We start from the raw sequence: 21,988 nt of genomic DNA on the forward strand, positions 1-21,988 counted from the left end.
ACTGTAATTTCACAAATCATTTCATTTTTTTCTACACCAATTGCACACTCAAATTGTATCCATTCAATTATACTTGGCAACATACTAAGAACACTTGGTCAATAGTTGACATCAATGACAACACAGTAAATGATCATCATGTCACCAAATCATTACTTCTTTGCATTATCACATCATCACTCATTCTATCAACTTCACCAATTATGCCAACAAACTCATCTATTGACATTTATGACAACACATAGAAAACATGCTATGAACTTGTTTAATTACTTGGAAATAAAATGTTTCCACTTATGTCTTTATCTTGACGTGTCTAGTTCTCTACAGATTTTGATTCTCCCCCTTTCATTGCACTTCCTTGTACAAAATCGTTCATACAAATTCTCCCCTTTCTTTTATGCACAATCTCCCTATTTTCAACTTCTCTCATCTTTCATGCATTTGTCTTCTTATGCCTGAAATCATCATACAATCTCTTAATCTTTCTCCCTTGAAATTATCTTCTCATTCTTTTCTCAATCTTCTCATTCTCTTCTCTTTAGGTATCTTAAACATAATCTCCCACTAGATCTTCTCTTCCAAGTAGTGTTAGCTTCTCAATCTCTCCCCTTTTGACAACAATGTCAAAGGTGTAAGTGTATATCATTTATCTATTATGCTTCTACATGTTCTTCAACCTCTACATCTTTAGTACAAACCACTATGTTCTGCAAAGGTTCCATCTAAGGAGCAGCATCCACACATCAATTCAAATCTTATGATATTCAATGTTTGCAATTGAATTGTGCAACCTGCATCTTCTCTTAGTTTAGTTTAAGTGAGGGAATTACCCCTAACCTCTCTGTTAGTTATTCAAACATATCCTTGGGCAGTGGCTTTGTAAATATTTCTTCTACCTATTCCTTGGTTGGCACATATTCTAGCTTCACTTCCTTTTCTTGAACCTTATTTCTAAGATTATGATTATTGATAGCTATGTGTTTGATCTTAGAGTGTATCAATGGATGTTTTGAGATGCTTATTGCACTAGTGTTATCACAATAGATAACTATCAGTTCATCAACCTTTTCCTATATCCCTTCTAGAATTTTCTTTATCTATATTACCTATGTAAAATTTGTCGCAATAGCCACATACTCTACTTCAGCTGTGGACTAAGATACCCAGTTTTGTTTCTTACTTGTCCATGAAACAAGTCTTTCACCTAGAAAGAATGCACCGCACTTGTTTTATTCTTATCATCCAAATTTTCTTCCTAATCTCAACTAGTATATGCACTTATTGTGAAGTCTTCTTTATGTCCATACAACAATCCAACTCTTTAGCTCCCTTTAGATATCTGAAGATTCTCTTGACTACAATCAAATGTGATTATTTTGGATTAGAGGAAAACCTCGCCACTAATCCAACTGCATGTTCTATATCTAGTCCATTGCACGCACCGCATATTGTAGCTTTCCGATCATAGATCTAAAAAATGCCTCATCTTGTACCTTTGTCTCATCTTCCTTGAATAGCTTGCATCATGCAATCATAGGAGTACTAACCAGTCTTCCAATCTAAATGTCTTTAAAATTTCATTTATGTACTTAGTTTGAATGATGTATATTCCATCCTTGAGTTGGTAAATCTACAAACCTATGAATAATTTAATCTCACCAACCATAGACATTTTAAATTTGTTCATTTCTTCTGAGATTGCAATACTCTTCTCATCATTACCTCAAAGATAAAATCATCAAAACAGATTTCTACAATCAACAACTTGTCTTCACTTTCTACCTTCAAGTATACATTACTATCATCACTTGTCCTTGTGAATCCAATCTTGACCAAGCCTGAATTTAACCTGTCATAACATGCTTTGGGAGCTTGTATCAATCCATGCAGGGCCTTTTGTAATCTGCACACCATGTTATTTCCTTCTAAATTACAAACCCTTTAAGTTGTTCTATATAAACCTCTTCTTCCAATATATTCTTCATAAATATTGACTTGACATCCATCTTGTAGACCTTGAATCATTTGTAAGAAGAAAGTGCATCTAATATTCTAAGTCCTCCATGTTTGACTACAGGTGTATGAAGGTATTTCCATAATCTAGTCCTTCCTCTTGTGCATAGCCTTTGCAAACTAGCCTTACTTTGTTCTTGACTAACTTCACTTTTTTCATCCATCTTATTTCTAAAAACCGGTTTTGTTCCTATTACATTTTGTTGGTTAACAGTTTGTCTTCCTTGATATTTTGGTTTATACCTTGACTCTTAGACTACCCAATGGCTTCTGGAAAACAAAGAAGTTAACATCTGAATGGGTCAGTGTAACCAGAGAGCAGAAGAGGCAAAAACCAAGTTGCTCAACACTTTAAACCTAGGCAAATGAATGGGGACTAACTCATAATATGCAATCTATTTTGATTGCAATGCAAGGAAAGGAAATATGCATAACTAGCTACGACAACAAGAAGAAAGGAAGAGATGGCGAAATTAGTAATTCCTGGATTGTTTATCTCCCAGCTACTCCACACACCAATTTTTGGCTTCCTTATGCAACTAACTACTCTAAACACACAAACAATGACATACAACAAAGAGAAAAGAAGACATGTTTATGCTGAGGAAAGTAAGACATACAATCCATTGAACGCAGGAAACAAAACCAAGTTCATTCACATTCATTCAATTCTCAACATTAGCACATTCACTCTATACACTAAACTGAAACTAAATCGGCAACACAACTAGAAATGGAATCAAAGTCTCATACAGTAGTCCCAGCTACAGGGATTTTCCCACAGGTAATTTTGTTGATCCTTTCTATTAACTTAGAAAATAAGATATATAGCCCCCCACCCAAGGTTCTTGGCTAGTTACTGATTCATTAGTTACATTAACAGAGCACTTGAATCACTCAAAAGTCATCCGCTACAATTCTGAAATTTAGAGACAGAGGGAGAAAGACTGTTCGATTTCCATTTGTAGACACTCAAAATCATTTTAAAAACGTCCCAAGCATTTGGTTTTAACATCTTAATGTTCTTATGGACACCTAGCATCTATCCCAACCCCTACAATCTCTTGTTACCACAAAAATTCCTCAAAAAATGGCTCATATTCCTCTTTGGCTCTGCAGAAAACATTTAGCACCATCAACTGCATCTTCATATTCTTAAAAACACCCAAGTTTAAATTACTATTGTCGATATATCCTTTCTTATTGCCTAATGGATACTTGCAATTAAGTCTTCGTGCATTGACAAACAAAATGCCTTTACCTTCTCCTGACACATGGTGCTATTTAATTTGTTCTTAGCCTCAAACCCTTTAGCACATTGTCTTTCCTTACTTCGTCTTGGGAGACCATTGATTATGGGCCCAATAAGACACGTGTCCAATGCTCACATTCTCACTTTGGTTATTCTCCGTGCATCTTTGAAAAGTGAGGAACTGACAAGCATTGATATGCTTTTGATCAACGACTTTCATAAAGTGAAGATCTTTTATAACAGTTAGAAACTCCAACCAACCTAAGTGTTCCATCTGGACAACTTATTCTACCGCATTCCTTTTTTGCAGAGTGCAACTAAGTCTGGTTCCACTATCTCCACGTGTTGAATGCTCACTTTCTTGCTTTGGTTATTTCTCATGCAACTTGATAAAACGAGAAAGTGACTTGCGTTGATCTAATCTTTGTTAGATGGTCAGAATGCATTGATGATTTGGGTTACTATTCGCAAGTAGAATCCTTTAATTGCATTACTTTCTACAACATTGCAATCACTAACTATTATTTCATTTCGTAGCTTCACAACTAAAAATCTTTTCTCATGGCTTAATCGTGCGAAAATGTGATCTGTTAACTTTTGTCATTTTGTATCTTAATCATCGATTCACAACTTGAAATGTCTTGAATGCCTTCTAGCCTACGACCTTGAGATAATTGTATGAATCTAACTATTTCCCTTCATCGCAACCTTGCAACTTGAATTCTTAAACCTGCGAAGCTGCAATCAAAGCATTTTGTTGTTTCACCACCTTAACCTTAGGTCACCTTTAACTACTTGTGATGATGCAATGATAGGCCTTTGTTGCTTCTCTGACCTAGCTCAAGATTGACTTTAATCACTTGTGATGTTGTGAAAGCTTTAAACTTGATTGTCTTGGATTACTTTTCACACCTTTGTAATCTTCTTGAGAATTAACATTAACACTTGGCAATGCAACAAAGACCATCTAATTGACTACCTCGCATCTTCGCTACGGTTTGAGATTTAACATTTCTTTTACTTGCGATGTTGCGAATAAGGGATTATTACTACTTCGTGACATAAATATGAGAGTTTAGCTGACTGCATGCGATGTTGCAATCTGTTGACTTTTGTTGCTTTGGCTCTTTATCACTACTTCACAACTTGAAATGTCTTCAATGCTTTTTTACTCGCAACATTGTGATAACCATTTGAACTTAACTGTTTCCTTCCTTCACAACCTCGCAACCTCCAAACACACAACATTTTATACCTTGCGATGGTGCAATGACTTGTTTTAATGTTACTATCACTCCTTTCGCGTCTTGCAACTGCAAACTTCAACTCACTTTTGAAACCAGCAATGTTGTGAAAGCTTCACACTTAACCACCCAAACAACCTTTTGTAGCTTTTTAACTTAACTTTCATCGTGTGGAACACAAGCTGCAATTTTGCGATCATTATCTTGGATGACTACCATATTTTTTCGCAACTTCATGACCAAAGAATTTAACCACCCTTGAAACCTAGCAACAATGCAAGGGCCTTTAACTGTTCAGATTGCTTGACACAACTGCTTACTGTTGTCTTCCATTAACTACTTGTGATGTTGTGATAATGTAGGCCTTGACTACCATAGTTAGCTCTCACTCCTTCACAACTTAAAGATGATGCAGGAGCATCCTGGGTGTAAGAACAATCTTGCATCACCCAAAAATATTTTCATTTCAGTCTTTTCTATTTTAATAAGGACTAGTAGACAGAGTGCTTACTATTTATGGGAACTTGCTATTTTTAGTAAATTTGTCATACGAGCTCAGAATGTTCTCATTTTCTACACGAAGGTTCATTTTAGAGTTGTAAGCCTACCATAAAAATCTCATTGCTCCAACTTAAGTATCAGAGAAGTTATTATGGATTTTCAGTGGAAAAAATTGTAGAAAAATCTTCAGGCTCACCATTGGAGGCCTTAAAGTGCTCGGATGAGGTTCGAAAACTTGATAGAAGGGCACTTTTTCAACTCCAAGCTTGTAGATCAAGAGTTGGCATTTCTGAAAAGTGGTTATAATAGCCAATCAGAGCTACGATTCGAGAATTATGGCCTTCCAGAGTTGGGCTACCAAAATTTATAAAATAATTTGTCAAAGATGTATTTAGCTGACTCTATATGTATTGTTAGGGTTTATTGGCCCTAGGTATTAAGTTTGAGCATTTGGAACCTTCCAAGGTGGCATAAAATTGTCTATTTAAGAAAGGCTCAAACATTATCTAGGACAGCTCTAGGTAGTAGTTCGTAGCTTCGTCCTGCAAATTACTATAATGAAGGCACCCATGTGGGTTAGCATATTGTACTTGTGAACTCTGAATTCCACATTTGTGACACAAATAAGTCCATATTTTGTTATCACATTTGTTGTTGTTTCTTTGTTTTATGTTATGGTTTATGGTATTAAGGGAGCACCCTTCATCAAAAGACCTTTATGCCCATTTCAAGTTGTGAACCTGTGATGATTCAAATTTTGACTATGTGGTTCTTAATCACTTCTTTGCAACTTAAATTGCCTTAAGCTTGACACTGCCTGGAACCTTGTGATCGCTAGCTTGTCACCTCTTCACAACTTAATTTTGGTATTTAACCTTAACATCAGCGAAGCCACGCTAATATGTTATCATGACTGTTTTGCATCCTCGCAACTTGGACTTTAGAGTTTATTTGACTGCTTGTGATGATGCAAATGTTCAGACTTTGACTGTCATTTCATGATGTAGTGCAAGGTAAGAGAATCCCCAAAGGAGATGTTCTAGCCCCCAACAATATAACCACACAGCAAAAACACAATAACAATGCAAGATCTGATATCAAAACACAACTCTTTATTCATAAAATAACTTATTACATTCAATGTGTCAGGCTATAAGGCCTTCCTGGTTATGACCAAATACAAAGCAAGTAATAGTTATGCAAGATCCTTCAAGATCCAAATCAAACCCTAGCTAGTCTAGATCCACACTCTGGTAGAAACCTCCAAGGAAGATCACAACTTGTGCTCGCAAGTCCTCCAAGCAATCTCCTTGTTTTCCAAGCCGCAGCTGCTAGCCCTCTTCCAAAATTCGCTCTTCTAGCTCCTCTTCTCCAAGATGGATGAATAATGACAAAAGAATTTCCTACAACCCCTACTTATACCAATCTAAGCCACAAGTCAGCCCAGAACACAAATTAAATACAAATACATAAATTAAATGCCACAAGTCAGCCTGCAACAACAATTAAATGTCCAAAAATTGATATCCGAGTAAAATTGTGATATCTCCTAGCTCTGATTGAATTAGAGCTCATGCTTCAAACTGTAGGTAGAAGTATAGGTCCTCTACAACCCCTTAAATGCGCAAAGGCTGATTCCCTAAGGAAAAGTGTGCATCCATCTTGAAAGTCACCCACAATAGACTATCGCGTGAAACTGCCAAAAATCGATACTCCGAGAGAATTGTCATATCTCCTAACCTATAATGAATTAGGACATGTGCTCTTGACATGAGGAAGTACTCTAGGCCCTCTTCAATCCCTAAAGTGCGCATTCTTTCATTCATTAAGGATAATTAGTTATACGCTCTACAACAAGCACCTAGAGACCAGAAAAAACATAATTCCAATAGCAAGGTTCAAATAGTTCAAACTTCAACTCAATCCATCCAATCTCTATGAAATCATGAGGAAAGGTTCCCCAATATGTCTCCAACACATACCTAACCATGAAAACATAACTCTACCAAAATCCATGCTCGACGCTCCTCAACACTTAAACCAAAATCCCTCCAAACATGCAGGATTGTAGGAAAGCCTAGGATGGCCCTACATCATTTCATGCTCTTTCACACCATCGCAACTTATAATTCTTCAAGCCAGAGACAAACCGCGAACATACGATTTTTGTCAACTTTGGACATGGACATGTAGATGTGATTTGCACCATTAATCTGAGATAAACTTTGGTCTTCGCCACCTTTGACCATGTTCTTCACTATTTCTGCATTCTTCAATGCTCACTCTGCATTGAAAATAACTTATCTTGCTTCTAGCTTGTTTTCACATTTTGCACCACATTCTTTAACCTCGGTCCTTGCATTCTTTACTGCCATTTTCGCTGGATATGCCCATAATCTCTTCATTCTACCTATATCATGTCATCAATGGAACACTTGATCATAGAGTTAGGGTTTCTTATGAATAGAATTGTTTCTCTCTCATCTAGGGAATGCATTAACCTACCCTTTCCATCCTAATCACCTAGCATAATTTAAAACATTTGTGTTTCTCTTGTATTTCCACCTAGGAAACTCAGAGGGAAAGATGATAGAGGAAACCCTAATGGCAACCTATACCAAGACATGACAAGAAACACCAACTTAACACTTGACCTAGAAGTTCAAGAATAGAGGACTGAAAATGTGGCAACACATTCTTGTCCATTGGTCTAGGCACTAGAGTCCATGCTTGGTTCTTTTCAAAATTTTCAAATTCTTCCTTCATAGCCTTTACCCATTCTTCTTCCTTTAAAGCATCTTTTAGTGTTTTTGGTTCAAATTGAGATAACAAAGATAAGAGACATGTACTTTCTCTTGTTTTTCTTTTACTTAATACACCAAAAAATTTATCACCAATTATCTAATATGGGGAATGATCAAGCTTGACATACCTTGGTAACACTAGTTCTTCTCGTAGAGCTTCTTCAATCGCTTGAACTAGTTCTTGTATATTTTCCTATTCTACCACTAGTTGTTTTGCAGCATCATATTGAATAGGTTTCATGTAGACAACTCATTTGTAACCTCCTTATTCTTTGTTGCTAGATTCATCATTCTATTTAGAGTACTCATCAATTTTCACATTAGAGCTTTCTATCACCTTGTTTGTTCTTTTGTTGAAGCACATGTAGGCTTTTCCCTTAGTGGAAAAGCCTAGGAACTTTCATTTGTTTCCTCTTGAATCAAACTTTCTTGAGAAAATCATCTTTTTTGATGTAGTATCTACTTCCAAATGCTTTAAAATTATTCACATAGGGTGATCATCCATACCATAACTCATATGGACTTTTGTTTGTACCTTTCTTCAATTTTATCTAGCTTAGCATATAGACTATAGTTCACTGCTTCTCTCTGAAAGTTTTGAGATACGCCTTTTTGCAACATCAAAGTTCTTGTCGAGTCAATACTTGACCTATTTTTATGTTCAACAATTCCATTCTACGGAGGTGTACTAGGAGTTGACATTTGCCCTTCTAATTTCATATTCCTCATGGTATACAACAAATTCATGTGAAGTGAACTCACCCCCTTTATCCGATCTCAAGCATTTTTGCTTCTTACCTATTTCCCTTTCTACTCTCACTTTGAAGACTATGAACATGTAAAATACTTTTGATTTGTACTTCAAAAAGACAACCAACATAACCCTGGAGTAATCATTAAAAATAGCATGAAAGACATGTTTGCATGATAACTCTAAGTTCTTATGGGACCACACAGATTTGTATGAACTATGTCTGGAATACCTTCAGAAGTGTGACTTTTACTCATAAAGCTAGAACTGGTTAACTTTTCTAGCTAAAACTCTTTGCTTATAACATTGTTTGGTTTTTTTTAGATTAGGTAATCTTGTTACTACTTTCATCTTGCTTACTTTGGCCAAATTATCAAAGTTCACATTATAGAACCTTTTATGTCACAGCCAATAATCATCAACCTTAGTAATTAGACAACTTTTAATAGTATAATTGAATTGGAATAGGTTGCATCTTGTTTGTTCACTGGTACCAATCACATCTGTTGGATTTTCCAATGATCTTGCACATTCCTTTCTTGAACTCCAATTTGTTACCTTTGTTATTTAGTTGAGCAACACTTAACATATTGTACTTCAATTCTTCAACAAAGTAAACAACTTTACAGTTTGTTTTGTCTTTTAGGACAATGGTACCTTTATATTTCAAAACACAGGGACTATAGTTTTCAAACTTTACTACACGTCCATCGAATTCTTCCATTTCAATGAATTTTCTTTTATCGTAGGTCATTTGATGTGAACAACCATTGTAGATTATCCACTCCTCATTACTATTCATTCTAGAGATCAAAGTTTTACCCCTTCCTTCAATAAGATCTACCTTTACTACAATGAACAAAATATATCTTCTTCTTTTCCATCAAACCCATCATCAATAACACTGTCTTCTGCAATATAGAATGTTTTCTTGTTCTCTTTGTATTTATTTTCCTAATCCTTCTTTCCTTTCTTAGGACATTTGACAGTAAGATGCCTAATATTTTTGCAAGTTAAAACATTTCAAAGGTAGGATACCCTTGTACTTTCCACTTCCTCTATGCAACCTTTTAACAAGCAACACCTCTAGTTCTTCATGTTCTCTTTCCTCATTAATAATAGAATCTAAATCATAAGAAAATGAACAATTAGAACCTCCTCTTCCTTTTCTTGCGAGAGAAAGAGTCATAGATGCATTGGAAACATTTTCTATCTCAAGCATACTATTATCAAAGTTACAAAGCTCAAAAGATATCAACTTAGCTATCAATGAATCCAATGTAACAGTGCAAGTGTCTAAGGGTCTAAGCTCTTTAATAGATGACACTCTAGTAGCATGCTTGGGTGTCGAGCTTCTTAGAATTTTACTTACCACATCATCATCAACAAGTGTTCTACCAACACCTCTAATAACAACTACTACACCCTTGATCCTTTGGTTGTATTAGTCAATGTTCATATTCTCCATCCTCCTCTCAACATACTTTCCTTTCAAACTATCCACCTTTTCTTTTTATACATGTGCACATCCTCCATAGATTGTCTTTGATTTCTCCTACGTCATGAGTTGTATCTAGGTCTTTGACATCAACATATCATGCATCTAAAAGAAAATTTGCAATGACACCCATTGTAGATATATGTTCTTTTTGTATCTCAATTGACCTGCATTAAGATTTCTTGCAAGAGTGACATATCATGTGATAACATGATTCTAGTATTGCTCTCCCACATCCTTCCACACCATAGTGGATAGTTTCCTCTTGAGAACTTAGGGGTCTCCTTCATCATCTTGAATCATTACCTCAAGTTGTTAAGCTTTCACTACAACTGAGAGCCAACATCTAATGCCAATTATTGGTCCCAAGTGATTAGATTACTAAGAGCGAGGTGAATCTAATCAACAAATTAAACAACATTTTCACATTTTACATAACTAATTGGTAATCAAACTTGAACACATTAAATTCAACATCTAACACATGAAATCATTCAAACATTTGACACAAATATTTTGGTTACGCAAAAACCCAAATTGGATCAAAGTTGCGATGGGGATTAGTACCCACAAATAATTTGCACTCTAAAGTACACCCTATTAGGAGGTTCAGTCAATTAGGAGTTTATAAGACACAATTAAGTTCCCCCCCTTTTAGGGGATTTACCTTTATCCATGTTAGGAGTAGTTGGGTTAAAGTAATTTAAACACTAATTAAAATGTCACCCTATTAAAGGATTTACAATGAGGATCTATTAGGATCTCCCTGGTTAAGGTATATTGCTTGTTATAATTGCTATGGAACAAAAGAAAGAATGATTCGTGAAATAGCAACACCTCTTCATGTTCAGATCTTCTTAAGCTCTTCTCAACTCATTTCTCCTCTCTGGCTAGACCACACCTTCCACTTCACACTTGAACAAGACCAAAATCAACAACAAACATGTCCTTTAACCTGTTATATTGGTTATTGCCACTTCCATTGACCTAACAAAACCCTAAATATTACCATTAGAAAGTTAAAATATATTGCTTAGATCCAACCACGATAAGATGATATCTTATGTCGCAAGTCACCTTACATGATTGCACCACTAATCCATAGTATCGTGTGCCAGAGGTCAAACATGTTTTGACCTATCATGAGCTTCCTCATCTTCTTCACAAACTTAATCTCAATCACTGTGATATCTAGCATCATCTCCACATGTATGTCCACTCATATGGTTACAACTAACTTCATTACAAGTCATTGCAATCTTGACACCTTTCACTAAATCCATTTAACTGAATGTTACTCAAGAACTCATTCTTTGTTCACTTGTAGGAATCTTGGTCAATCTATCTAACAACTTCACCAGGGATTGGTCTAACCTAAAACTATCTCACCTAGCATCTTTCCATCCTAGAAACACTTTACCTATAATGATAATGAGTTTCTATCATAACTTAATCAACTTCACTATCTATCTAACATCCTTCTATGATCATTCCACTCAATTCATCATGGATTTGGTAAACAGATCAAATGACCTATCAATTGTCATTAACTGCTCATAGTAGTTGAATTGTTACTTCACCAATCCTTTCATTTTTCTTTACACCAACTACACAGTCAAACTACATCCACTCAATTATACTTGGCAACATACTAAGAACACTTAGTCAATAGTTGACATCAATGACAACACAATAATTGATCATTACACAATCAAATCATCATTTCTTTTGTGCATCATCACAACACCATCTAATCTATCAATTTCATCAGTTATGTCAACAATAATTTCACAACTTCATAGTCATTGCATAAATAAGATTGTAGAATTGTACTCATGTAATAGAAATGAAAAACTAGTAGTTAACTCTAGAAAGAAAGAACACTTTTAATGCTAACGATCACAAAATACTATAATGTATTTCCTTTACCTTAGTAATTTCCTTTAAGTCTCATTTTTCTTGCACATCAAACCTTGTATTGACAACATTTCACTACATATGAGCAAATCTTGTTATTAAAATTTCAATGACATTAAAATATCCGATAGAATTTTATTGATAGACTATTAAGCTTGAAATTAGAGAATTTAACAATCAAAACTTAATCATTTCAAGATTTGATCATATTTACTAAAATGATAACAAAATAAGAATTTAAACAACAAAAGGATGAGTAGACATTAAAAAAACTAATTCAACCAACAAAAATATCCTTCCAATCACAAAATGAATTAATGAAGGGCATAGTTCCCTTGTAACCAAAGTCACTTTTGTTACATAAAAAATGTTGGAAGTGTAGCACCTAGTTTCTATGCTAAATTTGTGCCTTGAGTATGCTAACCAAAGAACGTGAAACAATTTCTAATGAATTTTCTTGTAGTAGTTTCACAAAACAAAGTTGACTTAATCATGTTATTTTTCAGCCATTAAACGTCACTTTAAAGCTTATGATATCTTTTTGTTTTTCTTTTAATTTAGTCATTATCTTAACAATAAACTTACCTGCATTTTCCATTTAATAGGAGTGATTCGCAACTCTTGCATCAAAACAACTATCATAAAACATAGCAAATACCTTGACCAAAGGTTGTGATTCAATCTGTTGTTCACTAACTATCACTTTTGCTTAATATCTATTGAAATCTATACCCACACTTCGCTAAATCCAAAGTATTTATCACTGATCATGGCTCTTGGATGAAGTCATAGCCAAAATGCAAAATTTTATTGGAGCTTTCACCAACTTGAAGTACCTGAAACCTGAAGAATTCACAATTCTGCAAGTTTAAGAAAATTGAAAACCTTTGGCTTTCACTTACAACTCCAATTTCACCAATTTCCAAAACCATAAACACGCTAATTAAAAAGAACTCATATGAGTCTTTTATAACTTTGTCAAAGAACTTGCTACTTTTCCAGCCAATTTGGGATATATAGATATATGTTTTCCCTTTAATAATTCATTGACTCCAATACTATAATTAATATCTTGACTTAAACTTCCACTAACTAATTGAATAAATAACCCCTTCCAATGATGACTCAACCCTCAACTTAAGTGGAATTACTAGGTTAAATTGTAACTTTATTATAAACCATTTAATGTTTGAATAATAATTTGACCACTCAAATAATAATAACTCCCAAAATACTTATCCTTCAAATATGTAGCCTATTATTTCTGACATGAGCAAATGCCCTTTACCAAAATAGAAAGGTCCCTCTTAATCATCACCATACTTACTATAAATAGTAAGCCCATGAAACTAGGTCCAAATGAAGTCTACTTTGAGTCGATCAAAGACCATACTAGAACATATCGAATTGTAAAGAAGACAAGACCCTCCCACGAGTCTTTGCCTCAGAAGTCCCTCTATCCACAATAATTAGCCTACAAGGGACACAATAATAGTCTAACAACTTGTCCCTCGACGCTACCTAAAAAGTGGACATTACAAATATATCCATTCTAGAGGAATGGTGGCAATATATTTTGCAACACAAGCAAAGCTTCATCCATCAATAGCAAAAAGAGGCTTTGGGGGAGGGGGGAGGAGCCCACTACCTGCAACATTAAAAGACCCGTGGATAGGTGTACCAGAAGAACTAGTGAGATCATGTGCAAAATCATTACCAAAAGGTCCAATGACATAGACATCACCATAGAGACCCTTCCACTAGAAGCAATATTAGGTCCAAACCTTGAGGCAAGCACCCCTACAACAATAGACTTGAGTACACTAGAGCCATATGTACGAAGAATATGACCCTTCCCAACAACAATAGCTGCCAAAAAAATCCCGCCCTTGACAAAGAAGGCCACACAAAAGTGTCATCAATGGACTCGGTAGGCTATGTACTAGTCTAAAGGCCCTCCAATGCATCTCCCCAACATGTGAGGGTAATAGGATTGAAAAGTTTTTGCATGGGAGAGACATTGTAGGAGTGTTTTCCATTGCCGTGTTTTCAAAAGAATTTATAGTTTTTAATACTAGTTCATTACTCTTATATATATATATATATGGCTTATGAAAAAAAAATTGGTGTGGCAAATAGAGGCCATATTACATTGTTTCTTTCTCACTGGGGGGCCTTAATAGATATCTAGTATTTAGTTAAAAAAATAAATGAATTGATATTATGGTGGTCACACAATATGCAATGAATATGAGGACTCTTATGTCTCTTGGCACGAGAACAAATACGCTTATCATGCTATTTTACATTCTTCTGTAAATATTTCTTTTTCGTTGATTTATCATCCTATTGAAAGAAAATGATTACAAATGAAGAAGAGCACAATGAACCATGCAAAATCTGATTAAATGCTTCAAAACTTTTTGCAAGGGTGCCTAATGCACTGCAATCACAAAATATGAAAGAAATGAATCTATCTGCTTCTAGAGAGAATCATGTTTCTGCATTTTAAATCCATCATCGAGCAGAAGCTCGAAGTAGTGGCTCAATAATCCCTTGCATTTCTTGCATAGCCTCTTGTACTTTAATTTCTTCAATAACATCAGATCTCAGATGCAGAATCTGAAACCAAGCTCAAATGAAATAAGTACATTTTAAACAAGTTAGAAAATGTTGCATTATAAAGAAGTTGAAAAAAGCACAACTAAAATAATAATAATAATAAATATGAATGCAAAAACTTCAGCTACACCATACCTCAATAATAAAAGTCAATGTGTTATTTATCAATTTCCATCAAATTTACCAAAGTCGGAAGACAAAAGATGCTGAAGTACGAGTAGAATCATTTCCAACAAATCTAGGAAAATGACATTATTTCAAGGGTGCTTATACTAGGAACCAAAATTATTCGAAGATCACCAATAGCTACACAGTGAGCACCAATAGCCACAACTTAGCATTTTGTACCCAAAGCCTGCACAACTGGGAGGCAATGGGTATAGAGCAGAGCTGCAGACGCAAAGACAAAGAAAGTTACGCATCTCTGATTAGGCCTAGGGATCGTAAAATCTCATAAATTTGGATCTGCCCTCCACATTGATATCATAGGCAGAATCATGACCATCATCAATGCTACATTCCTTGTTACAAACTCTGTCACCATATCAGCTCTCATAGCTTCATCCCTTCATTATTCTACATGTATAATAATTACTCTTAGTTATCACATCAACTTCACACGTAAATGGAAACCAGGTTTGATTGGGTTAGATCCAATGAAACACAAGCTTGTCATCAATCCTAATTGGACGTACTGTTACCCATCCACTCCAGCCTCTCATATACATGAGAGTCCAATGCAGTGACCACAACTAATGTGTATAAACAATGTCATAATAGAAAACTACATTACATGCATACCACGCATATGATTATTCAAAGCATTCACTTGCAAGAACTATATTTCCCAACTACTGTTACAACCCCCTTGTTACCAATAAGGAAAAACATTCACAGCTTATATATTTTCATATGTGTTTCTTTTCAAAAACCGCTTGGTAATATAACAGCATTAGCCACAATTCATTTGGTTCATTTTGCTGTGAGGATGAAAACTGGGAATTTATACATAGCAAAATTTTGAGGAAGTTTGAAAAAAATCGTTGATTTTTTCCCAAACTTATATAGAAAGAATTTAAACAGAAAATTTTTTTGCTGATGTTTCAAGTTTCTATGCACTTCAAAAAATGTATAACTTCTTGTATTTTCATTATGACCAACATGATCCCCAGTACTCTCCTACAAAATGAGCCACAACTTGTTTCAATTCTGTGACAATTCCAAATGCATCCCTTAAGTGATCACTTTAATGTACTGAAATTTAAATTATATTGTCCTGGGAATAGAGATCACTCTCATGGTACATAGCATAGGGGTATAAATGCCACATATACACCAAGCTAGAATAAATTATCACTGGAATGAGAGTAGGGTTTGTGGGAGGAACGCAACTAACTCTAAGCATTTGGAGAGCTACTGTAATGTCCTCTGTTGGGATTTTGCTTGAATTATCCAAAAATTCCCAACAAGGGTTGGGATTGTGCTTTGGAATGTGAATTTCACTTAGTCTCTTTATTTAGAGTCTACAATGTGTTGATGTTATTGTAGCTATGGTCGAATTCTTTCACGCTGACATAGATAATATAAAGGTTGTGATAATATAATTACTGTGTCAACAATAATATATATATATATATATATATAATTGAAAATATAATTATTATATTAAATATAATAATATAATAACAATTATATTGTATTATATAATTATAATTATATCAAAGGTGGTGTCCCTTGGTTATGGGGCACTACCACCATAAATGCAGGAAGATTGAGTCTATCTTTAAGGATGATATTGAAAATTATGTACACTCTAACATGGTATTAGAAAAGGCAACTCCCAAGCCTATCGCAGACGAAGGCGGAGATAAAGATTGCTAAATTTGTAACGGCTTTATCAAATGTTGAGAATGGAGAAGCTGTGGATATGCGCAAAGTACCAAATTGGTTGTGGAAAATATGTGTCATTCATAGAGAATGCATAAGCATCCACTGATAGTCATTATTTGTCTAGATGTGATGAAAATTGGAGGTATTATCCAACTTACAAACATCATCACTAGGTCTATGTTGGGAACATGTATGCAAGCAATGTACATGCAAGATATAATTCCAGATCGGAATACTTCAATTAAATCAAACAAAAAGTTATCATTTGGATTCCTGGTGGTGATGATAAGTCTATTGATTATCATGGCAAGGAACTTCACTAGGTCTATGTTGGGAACATGTATGCAAGCAGTTTACATGCAAGATATAATTCCAGATCGGATACTTCAATTAAATCAAACGACAAGTTATCATTTGGATTCCTGGTGGTGATGACAAGTCTATTGGCAAGGAACTTTCTTTCTTCATGGAACTACTTTCTCGGCCCACATACGATGGCATACTTCCAATTATCTAATTCTATTTTTTCCACGTACGATGGCAACTTCCTAGCTTCTAGCACCCACATAATCACACAGTCTCTATATTCAAAGCTAATGAAGAACTAAATACATGAGATCCGGAGTTCAAAACAAATGTGAAGAAGATGCTAATTACTTTTAACGCTATTGTTGGTACCCTTAATCGTCAAAACATTAAGGTGAAATTTTGTTTTTAATATTTCTGCTGAATTTCATAATGAGATGCAACATAACTGATCTCAAGGATTTGAAACTATGTCTACGTACCATTTACAATATTTCAAACAAATAGACCTAAATAAATGTTTTTTTCATAGTACCATTAGAATCTCTAAATTTCAAGGTTTTTTTCAATTTGCCGAGTTTGAGCCGAGTCACGAGTCAAGTCGGCCTTGCCAAGCCCGAGCTGGGTCCAAGTTTGGAAACTATGGCTGAACTGATAGGTAACTGAAGAAAGACAGAAAATCATGGCAGCACCCAAGCAAAAGACTCTAACCAAAATCGGAAGATATAGGTATAAAGGAGAAGACCCATTGAAGAAATGAAGATCAACTATAAAGTGTGGCTGCTGAAACATGAAGGGAGTAAGTGATCGCACAGTGCCAATCATAAAAGTGTTGGCTCCTCCAACTAATGGTGCCATGTCATCATCAAGATCACAGCGACAATAGTAATAATAAAATCAATTATGATGAAAATAAAAGCCTGCAAACAATAGGAGAGAAATGGAGTCTTCTACATGATGCCAAAAGATAAACCATGCAAGGACTCAGAAACTTGAACAAAGAAAATTTGCAACACCAGAATAATAAAAATGCTTATAAGGAGTGAAAGATATCTCATGCAGCTACCAAATCATTAACACTCCCTCTTAGCAAGAGAGAGAGCTTTCATATGAAATGGTGTGTCTCAAACTAACAAACACAAAAAGCTACAACTAAAAAGAAAGTCAACAAAAATCTTATCACATATTTTCTCAATATAAAATTATGATCTCCATATAACAACATTCACCATAGTTGTTCTTAGAGGGTGAAACAGAAAACAGCGAAGTAATAAAGTCATGGAGTCACACACATGAATTCCACCACGACTACTCCCAGAGGGTGGATCCGCCATAGCTACTCCCAGAGGGTGCAACAAAGGATTTCACCTCAAACTTCTCTTGCAGAGAAGAGCTCATTAACAAGGGATTGCATCTCAAACTTCTCAGGCAAAGAACAACTCATTAACAAGGGATTGCACCTTGAACTTCTCTTGTAGAAAAGAATTCATTGAAGCATATAAAGGATCGTCTAAATGCTAAGACTTTTTCTCAACCAAGACTAGCTCTCAACAGGAGCAGCATTCTCTTAGCTTTGATTATCACAATAGGAGGAAACTGACTCCACTATTTGTCCAACAATGAGCTTTGCAATCATAATGCTACAAAAGCTTGTTGATCCTCTGCAAAGGACTTGGCACTCTACATCTATCACTCAAGCTTCCTCTAAATCTGATTTATGCAGCTGAATAGTCTCCCTCTAAATGTTATTTCTTCCTCTTTGAAGAAATTAATCACAATTATAACCTGTATCGGTTCTTCCTCTTTAATGAAGTTATGTGCCACAAATTCAGTCTCATGGCTGCAAGCAACGTCCTCATGTTCATTTCTATGGCCTGCATGACTTTGCATGTAATCTCTCATCATCCTATTGCTTCTCGATCCATCTTGGAAGCATTTTTACAGAGATTAGAGATAGTTCATAGAATCAAACTATTCATCAAGAGAAATACACAGCTAAAAGCATACATTATTTACTATTCTCATTATTATGGCATAAGTCAACTGCATAAAAATTCATGATCAATATTCAAATACTTATCTCTTTATTGGCAATGCCCTTTTTCAGATTTTGAATCTATATATCCCTTATAGTTCAGCGGACCTGCCAAGATCCAATGGTAAACAACCACAATTTGCGTGCAACCAGCAGCTCTCGCTCTAATTGCTACTCAAGCATATTCGGAAACTCATGTTTTATGACTAAATCTCTCATATAATTTTTCAAGCACCAACGCATGTCACCAAACTCCTCATACTTACATAACTCTGGTTCTTGATCTTTCTTTTAGACATGCTTTGATACCTTGATACCATGTCAAGTCTTTCAAACCAAAATATAAGAATGCAATAATCAGAAATACAATAACAGATGACACAATTAATATCCTAGGAAAACCCTCCTCACCGAGGGAAAAGCTCAGCAATGCCAAAAGATGATTTGCCAAAAGTGAATAAGTGATTGCACAGAGCCAATCATAAAAGTGTTGGCTCATCCATCTAACGGTGCCATGTTACCATAAAAATCTCAGCAACAACAATAATAACATAATCAATTCTCATGAAAATAAAAAGCCCACGAACAATAGGAGATAAATGGAGTCTTCTACACGATGCCAATCATGATGTTGATTGGCTGGCAAATATGGTGATAGAGGAGAAGATTTACAGAAAGATCAATATTCTTGCTTATAAGGATAAGAAGGTATATGAGCTTTGGCGGGGGCCAAGGGATTTTCAAAAGTACATAATTTAATCATTGAGAACAGCGGGAGGTTGGTCAAATTGCAGTGCAGTTGGTTCATGGTGATGTGGGTAGCCTTTACACTAAGGCATACAAGTCATTCAAAGTAGGGGACAGAACATCCCATCTACATGATGACATGTTATGAATTGCAATCCCAAGAAGGATCAAGAAAATAAATTTCCATGTGTGCAAATAATCACTAGGTAAGTAACCATCTTGCGGGCTCAAGGAAGCGGCATATCGCAAATGCTGAACGTGAAAGTAGTAACAAACAATCTCACATGCCTTAAAAGATTATAATTTCAAAACAGGTATGAACTAATCAAATTATAGAAGAATGAAGTGATTATAGGCTAAAACGTCATGTTTGGAGCAGTGAGTTTGAGTATCGAATCCACCTTATGCCTTATGTCAGAGGAGGAATCAAGATAAATGGAATTCTTGGAAAAATTACCAATGAACGGTTACACAAAATTGTGAATGATTTGGATGATTTAGCTAAAAGAGTTAAGGAAAGAATGGGTGAGGAATCTATTGTTATAGACCACCAATTCAAGGTAATTTCTAACATTCTTGTTGTATTTGTTTCTATGTTGTTGGTCATGGGAGAACAAAAACTTGAGGCATTACGATTGTGCAGAACAGTTTTTTAGAAAGCACTTCTTGGGAATTTAAATATTGCCATAAACAATGTAGACGAAAATTTGGCAATTCCATATCCTATGGACTACTTTGTGCAACATGGACCAAGAGATGTGCACAGAGGTGAGAAAGTGGTAAAAAAATGTCCTATTTTTTCTCTAAGAGACAAAAGGGCATTTTAGGAGAGGAAATCTATCATAGCCAGACATATTGACATTCTCAAAAAATGGTTGGGGATGAAGGTGGCTCCTCGTAATGAATGGTGATTGAGGTATCTAATTGAAGGGGTTTATTAGCCCTAGACAACAATTGCTCTCGCATGGAGATCTTTTTTTTGTGGACAAAAGCAAGGAAGGACCCAGTCGATAAAGGAAATATACATTAGTAAGAACAATATTGAAGATAGAAGATTTCCACAATCCATGAATTGTTCAGTTGTATTTCTGAGCTAAGATTGTGTGCAAATTTTTAACCATCGACATTTCGATTCATACTCCATGATCCATCATCTACAATCTATTCTATTTTGTATTCTTACACTCTTTCATCTTGATGATGGATCATGGAGTATGATCCGAAATGTTGATGGTTAAAAATTTGCACAAAATCTCAACCTAGAAATACAATTGAACAAGAACAATATTGTTAAGCAATGTTACCCAAGGGTGCGTCCCCAGTATCTTTTCAGTTGCTCCCATCCCAAAAACATCCTGGGGACTTGGGGATGCCTATAAGGGACTTTGACTTTTGACTTCTAGAACAAATTTGACTTTGGACTCTCAAAGTAACACAAATTTAGCATACGAATTCTGCTAATTCTTATATTTTGAGGTTCTATTATGTACAAGTGCATGTTTTATCCATGTTTTCATATGAATATTTTAAATTTCTCCATATATTTTAAATTTTTCTATTGTTTTATAGTCATCCCCATAATTGGCAAAAACATTTGTCGTCCTAGAAACTTGTCCCCCTAATTCTTGTTGTACCTTCATCCCAGAAAATTGGGGTAACATTGTTGTAAAGTCATGATGTTAGTAGGGATAAGGTATTACAATAATAGATAAGCTTCTATTATTAGTTAATGGTTATCTGTTAATAATCTATTGTAAATATTAGAATGTTTCTAATATTTAGTTAGTTGTAGTTATCTATTAGTTTTCTTTAGCTTTCTTTTAGCTAGAATAGAATATTTCTATTCTTTACGATCGTTTCCTAAGGAAACATCGCTTTATTCTTTTGTATATATAGACCTCTCGGTCTCTATTAATAACAAGCAAATATTTACCAATTACTTCGTAATATGGTATCAAAGACAATACTTCTCAATACCCCATCTAGGGTTTCCATTTTTTGTGCAAAATTCGTCTAATCCAATCTGACTTATGGCTTGATTCTTTGGAGACTAGTTTTTTGGAAACTGCAACTAGTTTTGTTTTGCTAAATTTTTTGGCAAAAATGCGATCCTAGTATTGCATTTTCAAGGATTAATCTGCAACTTGCGACTGGAAAACGTGAGGCGTCTATCTGAAAATCGTGGCATCTCTACAAAACACGAGCGTCCATTAACAACTCACTAAAGGAGCTTCATTTGATTAGAAACTCACGACACACGATCTCAATATCGCCTTTTTTTACCTACTCACCACCAATGTTCTTTGGTTTTCATTGATACAGCAAACGTCTGAACAAAAAAACCTTTAATTTCTTCCAACTCCTGCCATGACCTCCACACTTTTATTGTCGTCTCTAAATCTGCC

The 21,988-nt window shown here is 35.1% G+C and overlaps 1 protein-coding gene across 1 annotated transcript in view; it reads right to left on the reverse strand.

Moving 5' to 3' along the window:
* Positions 1-14,176: 14,176 nt before the first annotated feature.
* Positions 14,177-21,988, reverse strand: part of SWA1 (transducin family protein / WD-40 repeat family protein) — a 151,140-nt gene continuing 143,328 nt past the window's right edge. Inside the window, exon 14 of the mRNA XM_089830786.1 lies at positions 14,177-14,605. Coding sequence (XP_089686912.1) covers positions 14,501-14,605 — 105 coding nt within the window. The 3' untranslated portion in view covers positions 14,177-14,500. The remainder of the gene's footprint in view (positions 14,606-21,988) is intronic.

The sequence above is a fragment of the Cupressus sempervirens genome, chromosome 5 (assembly GCF_028749045.1).
Source record: "Cupressus sempervirens isolate cs-2001-9-10 chromosome 5, ASM2874904v1, whole genome shotgun sequence".
Taxonomy (NCBI): domain Eukaryota; kingdom Viridiplantae; phylum Streptophyta; class Pinopsida; order Cupressales; family Cupressaceae; genus Cupressus; species Cupressus sempervirens.